This window comes from Charadrius vociferus, unplaced genomic scaffold (assembly GCF_000708025.1).
Source record: "Charadrius vociferus isolate BGI_N301 unplaced genomic scaffold, ASM70802v2 scaffold676, whole genome shotgun sequence".
NCBI lineage: Eukaryota > Metazoa > Chordata > Aves > Charadriiformes > Charadriidae > Charadrius > Charadrius vociferus.
In genome coordinates this window covers 521431-532593 of record NW_009648661.1, presented here as the reverse complement: position 1 = coordinate 532593, position 11163 = coordinate 521431, and the positions used below count along the sequence as shown (strand labels likewise).

Sequence of the window (11163 nt, the reverse complement as noted above, 5' to 3'; positions counted from 1 at the left end):
GAGGCGCCCGGCGGAGGACGGTGGGGTGCGGGGAGACCCCGCAAGGGCGGAGTTGGGCCCTTCGGGTTCAGCGGATGGCCGATGGTGCAGTCGCTGCGGGGCCGCAGCACCAGCGAGGTTCCGTCTCCTGTTCCGTTATTTTTGCCATTCCTTTACTTCCTCTTTTTCCTTATTTCTCCCATTCCGTTATTTATTTCCCCTATTCCGTTTCTGACAGAGCAGTGCGGACCCGTGAAGGATGGCGGTCAGAGTTTCTTTCCACCGTGGCAGATATCAGCAATGAATAACGTCACATAGAAAGAGGGGAGTACCTTTTTTTCCCCCTTTTAGGGCTTTTTTTTTTTTTTAGCCCAGGCACACCTAAATGCCATCTATGCAGTAATCTTACAACAAGATGGAAAAAAAAAAAAAAAAAATCAAGATAGAAAGAGCACCTGACATCTGTCCCCTTGATAACCGAAACTTCTCATTACTCAGTTCCCTACAACCAGACCAAAGTTTCAGAGAGAAAAAAAGGAGTATTTGAAAACCTCCCTGAGCGCATCTGAGGTACATACATTAACTCTCCCGACTGTTTCCCTTTACCAAATTGCATCTTTACAGGGACACGGGCATCTCCTGGCTGGAGCCCGCCTGTCACCAGGGTTTGCTGCTCCCACTCCTCCTCCGCTGCCCCTTGGCTCCGAGCTCAGGAACCCGAAGCCTGGTAAATTAAGCAGCCACCGGTCCCAGCAAGAGGAGCTCTGCATAGAACAAGCACAGGTGTCTTTTTCAACAGGTGCAGTTTTATTTATAAACACTCCTGTCCCACCTTCTTGTGGAAAAAGGCATGTCAAGCAAATATTGAAGTGAACTGAAACAGAGCCGGAGCACACAACTTTACTCACTTGTTGGTGATTGATTTGGGTTGTGGTAGATCTGATGGCAGACGAATCTTAATTGTGAGCCCTTTTTTTGACAGGCTCAGCTTCTCCCCATAGTCACCTCTGGATCAGAATTTTCCATATTTGCTCTTGCACCAAAGCTTTGTTTTAGCTTCAGAGTAAGACACTTCCCAAACCTGTCCGTGCCAATTTTCAGATATCACCTCCCCTGGATACGGGCCTGTATGAGAGAGCAACAAGAATAACGTCGGTTTGGTCAGCAAGGCACAGCATTCATTTAATTCGTTAGCCACACCTCGGTGGAAATTCTCACTTTAAAGTACAGTCCTCTGCTGATCAGGCTTTGAAATCTTTCTGCTTAGTCCAACCAGTTTTTGTGTGAAGTCCATCCAGAGAAGTCTGCACTCATTTTCTGTGTGGTTAAAATTCAGATACTTTTGCTAGCATGACTTACAGAAACTCAGGCCTTCCATGTGTCCCTGACCCTGACGGTTTCCATCCAACTGCCCTCAAAATGTAGCACCCTCTTATTTTTTTTTAAACCTGTCCTTTCTAAATTAAGAGTCATAAAACCAGACCAACTTCCACTTAGAGTCACAGTGATTTAAATGGAATTGACATGTTGTCTGTCAATCCAATGTTAATTTCTAAGAGCAAGAAAGAAATAGCATCTACAGACTTTTAAACCTCCTCCAGGACTCGCTGAAAACATCATCCACTTCTGGTGAAGGTGGAGATGACCTCCAATGATGAGTCAGTTCATCCAGTTATCAGGAACTGCTGAAGCCAAACCACAGCAGCTTGCTGTGAAAAATCACTGGAATCACCGCTACCAACATGATAATCAGTGACTGCTGCCAGTCTAATTTAATCCACCACTTTCTCTGATTCCGAGTGAGAAACGAGGAGAAAAGCACACCATAGGACAGACTGCTTATGGATGGTGTGTTATCTGGAGACACTCTGTGCCCCAGTACAGCTGTCCTCCTCTCCACTCCTCACCCAGCATAGCAAGGACACACAAAGACACAACTATTTTCCCTCCCTTCATCCACACACCTGCCCAGCTTTTTACCTGGAAAATCCCGGCTCAGCATGTCCAGGGCCAACTGGAGGCACAGGACAAGTGCAAGGAGACTGACACTACAAGGCTAGGGCCCATTTCCTTTCTAATTTTTAATTATTCCTCCACCAGCCTCTGCCTTGCTGTGAAGTTGGGAGTCTAGCTCCCCAGTCAGCCCCAAATTTAAGCCTGGGGTGATGGTTTCCCAGCCTCCTGCCAAACTGCCCCAGTTCCTTAACGCCTTCTTCCCGAGATCATTTTCCGGTAATTGAACATGTCACACAGTAAAAAGGGGATAGTCCATAAAAGTCACAGTCCATAAACCAAGTATTCCCCTAAAGAGCTAACATTCTAGATAGAAATCCACAGAGACGTGCAGGTGGCTGCACGGGACTTAAAATAGCTCCCGCGGCACCACGTACAAACCAAAGGGACTGCATGCAGACATGTAGATTTAGCAACCGAAATTCAGATATGCTGAGCACCAGCAGTCAGGGAAAACCACCGAAATCAACAGAATCACACAGAACGTCCTTCTGCTCAGTCTCTCCCTTTATCAGTGCAGTTTGGCAAAAGAGACCAGAATCAGCCTCTTTTGCGTGTGCTTTATTCTGCTGCCTGCATCCCCCCTTCTTGGATATTTCTAAAAAATCTTCTATTCTGTTACTAAAATGGTGACTGAAACAAATAGCGCTTTAGATAGACACTCCTACCACCCCATTGTCAGCCAGCTTTATTTTTAACCTTCTGCCAAAGCTGGGGCACAGGGAACATCTTGCTGCTGCTTTGGAAGAGAGCTCCAAATAAAACTCTTGGCGATATTATCTGGGGAGGAGGAAACAAAACCAAACCTCCTGAAGTTGGAACCATAGTGAGAAAACGAGGTTTGTAAAGAATCACAGCATAATTTGATGCTCTACTTGGAGCTGGGCTTGCACCCATCATCCCCCACCACCTCCAAGGAGAAGCCTGGTGTGCGAGCGCTGCTGATGCAACACAACAGCTCATTGCATCATGCAACTGCTGCATGAGATGTTTGCACTGTGAGAAAAAGCTCAGAACACAGATTTTGGGGTCTTTGAGCAGCTCTAGCATTAGGGACCAAGGCAGAAAGATCTGCAGAAAGGGAAGACAGCCCAGAAGGTAAATAGTGGCCCTTTCAGGAACCGGGATGCCTGGCAGCGTTGCCTGGTGGCTTTAGCTTCTTTGAGAAGTTGGCAAGAGCAACCAACCCCAGGGAGCCAAGTAGTGGCGTGGGCTGCATGAAAAGCCTGTGTCTGGTCAGAGGGCTGGTGCTCTGCTGCCCGAGGAAAAGGTGGAGAACACAGGGAGATTGAACATGTGCTGCTCAAGTTAATTGAGAGAAGGCGGTAGAAATTCAGGATGCGCTGGTCCAACAGTGTTGGCTAAGAACAGGCCTGCCAGCATCATGCTTTGCTTTGCCTCCCTTTTTGTCCCCGATGTAGGTGTTTGGAGATTTGCTACAAAGTGCTATAAAAACTGGGCTTCGCTTAAGAAGTGGCATTTCCTTCGCAAGAGGCACATAAACATGCTACATAGCGCTGGACATTGCAATGTTTGTTTTTCAGAGTTACACAGGTGATCCCAAATCTGGGACCAAAAAAAAGCCCAGGTCCTCTCTAGTGTTCCCCCTCTTCAGGTAATGTCTGCTTGCCCAATACCTCAGGGAGTTCACTTGGGACCTGCCTCTGACCCATTCATACAGCACAAATCCCACGGAGCCCCTTCTCCATTCAATAAGCAAAGAAACTCCTCAATGCAGCGGACAGGACTGGAGGAAGAGCTCAGCTTTGGCACAGACCTGCTGTTGCTTCATACCTCTTTTACCTCTCCCCTCTCCCATCTTCTCAGCTTTGCCTGCAAGCTCTTTGGGGGCAGGTCAAACCCTTAATCTGAGTTTGCAGACGATCTGGTGCAAACTCAATTCTGATCTTGAAGCCTGAAGTGTTTTTATGATATAAGTCAAGTGATCTTTAAGTCCGATTTCTCTAAAGTCGAAGGCAGAGCTGTGACCATTGAGCTATCCGGACACTTTCTTCCCTCACACTCCTCGCCCCCAGGTGGGACAGTGCCGCTTGCCCTGGCGCTAAGATGTCCCCTAAGGACCAGGATGGTTTTGCACTCAGCAGCTTCATTGCTTGTTGGTGATGAAGAGAACAAAACCGCACAGTAATAGCGCAACCCCTTGCCCCCCTTCACCTTTGAAAGCTTTAAGCATGCCTGGTTTCAGTCCCTGGCCACATTTTCCACTGTGTCAGTGCTAGCCGGTGGGGCTGTTTATTTTAGGAAACGAAGAGCTGTATCATTTGCACACGCCCTTATAGGCAGGCACAGGCTCTCCGCTCGTGTTCTTCAAAAGAAGAGAAGGCAAGATGAAGAGCTTTTTGTTGCTGTGCGTGGCCCTGGCCGTCTCCTTGGGGTTCGTCCTTGTGGCAGGTAGGTGAGAAACGAAGAGCATGGAAAACTGCTTAACTTATCAGTGGCGGGTTGTGTAATCAGCCATTAATTATGCTAACAGTCAAAAATATCCAACCTCAAAGGCTGCTCAGGGAGTCGTACCTCAGTGGTGCTTGGACGCCTCAGTGTCTTTCTGCATCACAGACCTGCGTGGTTTTAATTGCTGCCTTGAGGCTAAAGAAGCCGTGACTAGCTGCAAATTTAAGACTTAATGATTAGCCATTTTTGATCGGGTTCCTGAAGCGACAAGCCACAAACATGCATGCTTGCTTTTCTGCAGTGCTAGGAAGCTTGCAAGACTCTTACCTGCTAGGTTTGAAGGCTTCTAAAGTCTTCCCGGCAATCCTGTCATATGGCTACAGCCAACTTATTTCTTATTAAACTGTAGTTTATCACATAGCTCCACTGAATCTCTCGGAGACCCTTGATTTAGACTGAGTTCAGACTGTCATGCCAGCACACTCCTCAGTGTGGTTTACAGGTAACAGGTACTGACTGTACTAATGCCAGATCTCTGTACGTCAGTCTAAAGTCATCCTCACTCACGTGGTGGATCTGGCCCGCAGGATTAAATCCATGCTGAAGGATAACCATCCCAGCAGCACAGACGACAGCATCCCTGGTGTTTCCTCCAGCTTTCGGGAAAGGGCATCTTATTGCCTAACAAGGCAGGTCCTTGAAAAGTACAGCTTGCTAATCTGAGAGACCAGCTGTATAATCCATTAGCTGAAAAGGCAGAAAATAAAAAGCGGAAAAATACCATGTCAGGGTTTTTTTTTGTTTGGTTGTTTTTTTGGTTTTTTGTTTTTTTTTTTTTTTTTTTTTTTTTTTTTTTTTTTTTAAAAACAGAGCCCAGTCTGGTTTTCCCCATTCATACACATCACTTAAGATATAGATGCAGACGTAAGCAGAATAGAGGGGAAGTCAAATCTGAGTTACATGCACCTACAAGAGTACTGTTTTTACTACTTATGTTTAAATTAATATATTTTTGGGCTAATTCAGCCTCTTCCTACTTTATTAGTCACTTGCACCAGCAGCAGAGTTTGAACAGGTATTTATGGAATGCATTTGCTGCAGCTGAGTTTTGTTGGGCTTTACAGTGTATTATGGGACAACCTGATATTGAAAGAGGAGAAATTTGGTCAAAATAATCTGAGTGTTGAGGAGGGAGAGAACACTATATTGCAGTAAATCATGCACCAGAAATTCCAACCAGCAGCCATTTAGAAGGGCATTTGAAAATTTTTTATCTAAGTACCCTCTCCCCGAAAGGACTTGACTGGGTGTTACGTGGAAATATTGCTGACAAAACTATCTTTTTTGCAGCTTTGTAGTTTTACTTTAAGAAAATATATGGAGTACCTATGTCTAACTTTTACAGTTATTGAAGCCAAGAGTATTACACAAGGAATTAAATCAGGACAATATTTTTAGAGTACAGTCAAAACCCCGCTGTGTGTTCATAAAAGAGCATATTAATGCAATTATATGAGATGAATTAAAACCTGCTCCCAAAGGTTTTGGGGCAAATCCCGAAGCCAGTAAGATCTGACTTGAACATTGGCTTTGGATTAAGGGCTTAGAAAGAATTGCACACAACATTACCTAGAATACAGTGACAGACACCGGAGGAAGCTGCATGTGAAGGATAAGAAACCGGCGACTTTAAGAAAAAAATGAAGGGCAGGACTCAAGGAGGCAGAGACTCAAGAGGCTTTTCTAGTAAGCTTCTGCTTCAGAGGGAAATGGTCACATCGAATGATGAGTTGCAGAGAGGAAGCAAGCAGAGCAAGAGAGACTGGAATAAGGGGTATAAAGAGACAAGCACTATTAAACGCCAAATAACGACCATCCCCATGTGTCAGATGTGATGATGTATTTCTGCCTTGGCAGGGCACCCTGCCATCAGAGGAATGACTGGACTGACGCTCTATGTGCACATTTTGCAGCGGCTTTTGTACCGCTGGCCAGTTGTGCTGAGTGCTATACAGAGAAATGCTAAAAGCCGGGGCTCAGTGGACACACACTGCAGTGGGACATGGTGTAGAGGGATAATGAAAACCATGAAAGCGGTATGAAGGGCAACATCTCCTACACGCCTGTAGCAGCTCGCTCCACCACCTAATGCAAGGGAGCGAGGTAATTCCCTTCCCGATGGAGAAAATACATAGTGAAACCTTTTCAGAAGATATTCTGCTGCCAGTTGTCACAAAACCAGCATTTTTAACCAGCAGGTGAATTTTACGGTCACTTTGAGGCATAATTTTATACAATTTCGGTGTATTTTTCATAGTCACAGGGCCTGTAAAGATCTCAGAAAATAACCCAGTGGAATGGAAGCAGCATATTGTAGGGGCAGGAAGCTTCCATGCTTTGATAACTCGAAGAAAACCAGCTGTTAGGACCAAAGCTTTTAAGTCAAAGTGGCTCTAAAATCTTCCGTAAACATGATGGATACAGACACTTTTAGCCTGTTTCTTCTTTCTCTCCACGGTTGAACCAAGGGACAAGCCAATTGGTGAGTCCCCAGAACCGAGGTCCACCTGAGCCCCACATTAACTATCTCCATCTTTCAAAAATCACTGGGTTTGGTAGTTTTAAGCAAGCTGAAGGTGCTGTAGACAGAGTGATGCTGCAAAGTGATGGCCGTGAACTTGATTTTAGCAGGGTTTAGAAATACAGAAGGATGTAAAAACAACCACTTAAGAAAGGTCTGACTGTGTGTGCATATTAAAGCAAGGCTGGCTTATTACGGGTGAAGAGACCAGAGGTTCTGGGTTGGGGAAAACCAACTAGCAAAGCCCAAGCTATTTCAAATCCATCTATTTGCACGGTAAGTAGGCATTGCATGCCACCAAGAACATTCAAAAACCCTCATCCAAACCTCAAAAAGCAAACATTCAAAAAGATGTGATGGTTTGCCCTGTTTTGACCAAGTTTCATATTGATTAACATGCAAAAAGTACAGGACATGCAGGCAACGTGGTTCTTCTCTATTTGGGTAAGGTCCTCAGCTGCCAAACTCAACTTCAGTGTCAACAGAAGACCAGAAAATCAGGACTGGAGTTTTTCCTGCAAAGCACAACCATCATAAAGGCCACTTACCTTTCAGTGCCAGGTCACCGGGCTGCCTTCTTGCTGGGTCCTTTGGTGCTTTTTGGCATCTCATCCCTTAGGGACCTGAAGGACAACATACCCCTCAAGGCAAACTGACGCATCAGCCACATTGGCAAGGTCAGAGACATTTATGTAAAGGCCAGATCCTAGGATTTGGAGAATAGTCCTGGTGCATGATAAAGGAATTGGGTAACCTCCCCCATTAGGGCAAAAGCAGTGCTTCAGCTGCCAGCTATAGCTCGAGGCTTTCAAGGGGACTTTCTTGCCACTTCATGAGAAACCCTTCCATGTTCGCCCCTCTCTCCAGCAAGACAGTGTCCAGGCTCATTGTTTTCTCCTTCCCAGTCCCACCACCTCCACGTACAGAAGCATACTGTAGGCTGAGCAGGGAAGGCAGCTGAACTTATCTTTGCCAAGAGGCTCATTTGTACCTGTTGAAACCTGGAGTTTTATCAATCCAGACGCCATGAGGGTTCATTTCTGGCATTCTCATCACTTTGGCTTTCTGCTAGAGCAGGTTTCAAGGTTTTTTATTCCTGACCCTGGGATTGTATATCCTGTGCTCGCAGGTTATCCACGGGACCCCGAGGATGAGGAGTACGTGCTGGTCAATAACAAGTGTCAGTGTGTAACAGTGACCTCAAAGTTTGTCCCCTCAAAAGAAAATCCCGATGAAGAAATCCTGGAGAGAAACATACGCATCCTGTAAGTGGCAGACAAGTATTACATGGAGATGGTGAACAGGAGATGAAGTGTTATAGGAGTTACCTTTGCTTTGCGTTGTCTCTCATGTCCTGGCATTGATCAAGTTAACTGTCTTTCCCACGGGCTGCTTTCTGTGGTATCCTGGAATATTTCCTTTTGCTTCATGTTTTTCTAGCTCACATGGAGCTATGTGGTGTTTGTGCCTTCTGATACAAAAAGCATCTCCATGTTTTAAGTGGTCCAGGAGTAACGTTACAAAATAGGCTGGGGAACTTGAGTGCAACATTTCTACAGCTGATCTAATCTGAATCCAAACCGGGCCCATGCCTACGCCACTGGACTCATTTACCAATCCCATAGCAAGGCAAGCCTGCTGCTTTATAGGCTGTTACATTTTACTAACTATAGCATTATTGTTAATGCCTAAACTATCAGCAAACATTAATTCTGTGAGGCAGATGTCAGTTCAAGAGTAGGGTTTTGTCCTCTTTATTGACACAAACCTTACAGAAGTGCGTCTCTTTCTCTTGGAAAGATGGACCAATTTCAGGCTCAGAGCTGCAGGAGTTCTGGCAGAGTTTACAACCGGAGAAACACTAATTAAACATCTCTGTCTATGTCCTGCAAGTCTCTCAGGCATCTGCCAGCTCAGAGTTTGTTGGTTTTGGGGTTTTTGTGGTTTTTTTTTTTTCCCTAAAAAAAAAAAAAAAGATTATCAGCACTGTCACCTTGAAAGTGGCACTTTGAGAAATTGCTGTAGTCCTCTCAGGAAAGGTTGTTGCCTTTGGGGGCACAGGAAGGCCAAGATCTGCCACTCCTGGGCTTTGCTATGGAGGAGGACTGGAATGCAAATAACCTGAAGAACAAGATGAGAGTTGAAAACTGTACACATCAGAATAGTCCCCTGTTTAATAAGCAGGTTTAATGGCAGCAATTCTCTTCCTTCCTTTGCAGAGTCCCCTTGAAGGCTCGAGAGAACATCTCTGACCCCATGTCCCCACTCCGAACCACTTTTGTCTACCGCATGACTGAACTGTAAGTAGTTTTATTTACTAAGTTCATTTCCTAACACTTAACCTCCCCTGCAGCATTGCCCACAGCAGCTCAGAAACATGCTTGAAGGGCAGTAGAGAAGGTGAGGGAGGGCCACAGAGGGAAGTTCCCCCCTGGAGCGTAGCTTTCGTATTCTGTTGCAAGCCAAGAAGTTATCTCCGTGATTAATTCACATAAAAAGGTCTCCAGTTTGGAGGGCATGTTTCATTCTGACCCCTGTTCATCTCAATGTCTAAAATATCAGCAAATTACACATTGCCTGTTTAACCCTCTCTTTTACGGACCAGTCTTGCCAACCGCAGTGTGACAACACTAAAAGCATCTGGATGGGAGTTCCTATGTAAAACCTAGAAAACCTATATTTGCCAATTAGCAATGAAGATTTGGGTTTTACCAGGGGCATCTTTTCATCAAAACTCTTAACACTTAATCTATTCCCTATCTCTTCTAGCTGCAAAAAATGCGATCCCGTCGAAGTTGAGCTGGGTGGTGAGATATACCAGGCCCAGCAGAGCACCTCCTGCGATGAACCTGAAACCTGCTATACCTACGACAGGGACAAGTGCTACACCACAACCTTCCCATTCCTCTACCACGGGGAGACGAAAAATGTTCAAGCAGTTCTGACGCCAGCATCCTGCTACTCTGATTAGCTCAAGCTATTGCTCTACTAATGCCTCGTCGCAGTCAGTGTTCCTAACAAAAATTTATGTATAGTACCATAGTACCTGGACAACAGTGCCCAAAATATCAGCTCCCAGAGTAATGCCGACTTGCCTTTACATACTGTTTTCACCATCAGACTAGGGCTATCTCCCAAGAGCAGCTACTGGGTGTCATAGGCTCTGTTCTCGTATCCTTGGCATGTATCTGCAGTGCCATTGTTAGATGTCTCAGACATTATCACCATATAGACCAGATCCTCAGTAGATGTAAATCAGTAATTCCCTTGAAGTCAAGGGAACTACAGGCATTTACAACACTGGGGAACCTGTCTTGTTGTCAGTCTTCCATCGGTCTTCGTCTGAGCAAGGCTGCCACCGGCATGTCCTTCCCTCCCTTTGCAATCTAAAGCAAACCTCTGCACAACCTTTATACTAGACCCTTTGATAACATTAGCAGACTTTGTGTCGTTACTAGACGGCTGTTGTACCATCATATTTGAGAGAAAAGAAGAGACTGAGAATTCAGATTTCAAAGTTGCTTTCCAACTGGGTATTCTAGACCCTTCTAGCACGCTGACGATTGCAAGCTTCTAGTTCACACGTACGTTTAGAGAAGATCCAAAGATGCCACTACCCTGAAGTGTTTTGCAAAGTTGCCAGGAGCTCAGCTGTGCCAGGAATAGTAAACTCTTCTGGGACATGTTCAGTATTTCCCTTTCCGTGCTTATTTATTCATATTGCTGCCTTCTTCCAATTTTGCTCCCAGTTCAACTAATGTAAAAAAAACAGCCCAAGTTGGCTCAAAGTCATTTTCTTTTTTCTCATTAGGCTTCAAGAAATTAGGAAGGTGAGTCAATTGCTAGAGCAGGACCCTAGTTAGGGATTAATTCCTTCTTTCACCCGTAGCCTTTTCTCCTTCATGCAAGAAACTCTCCCCGAATAAAGGAGCTGATTCTCTAATGCACCTCACATTTAAAAGCATTACACCTGATATTAACCAAAGAGTCATGATGTATGTAAGCATATAAGGTGTCCAGCATTACATTCGGGATGGTTGGTATGTTTCTCACTGTTGTCCGAAGTTGATCGTAAAGCCTTTAACTGTTCTTAAAAGTCCTTATCTTGCTTCACACATAATTGGAATACTAAAACAGCAAAAACCTTATTCCCATAATCGTAGCTTTGGTAGTGAACC

At 45.1% G+C, this 11163-nt stretch overlaps 2 protein-coding genes across 2 annotated transcripts in view; one reads left to right on the top strand and one right to left on the bottom strand.

Annotated features, from left to right (window-relative positions):
* The window catches only part of UTP3 (UTP3, small subunit (SSU) processome component, homolog (S. cerevisiae)), a 2749-nt gene extending 1744 nt beyond the window's left edge, over positions 1–1005 (bottom strand). Inside the window, exon 1 of the mRNA XM_009886495.1 lies at positions 985–1005. Within this exon, the coding sequence (XP_009884797.1) occupies positions 985–1005 (21 nt within the window). The remainder of the gene's footprint in view (positions 1–984) is intronic.
* Positions 1006–4304: 3299 nt separating this feature from the next.
* On the top strand, positions 4305–9956 carry IGJ (immunoglobulin J polypeptide, linker protein for immunoglobulin alpha and mu polypeptides). The gene is made up of 4 exons (XM_009886483.1): positions 4305–4404; positions 8115–8250; positions 9205–9285; positions 9755–9956. Exons 1-4 carry the CDS (start codon positions 4341–4343, stop codon positions 9954–9956), a joined length of 483 nt encoding a protein of 160 aa, XP_009884785.1. The 5' UTR covers positions 4305–4340.
* Positions 9957–11163: the final 1207 nt, after the last annotated feature.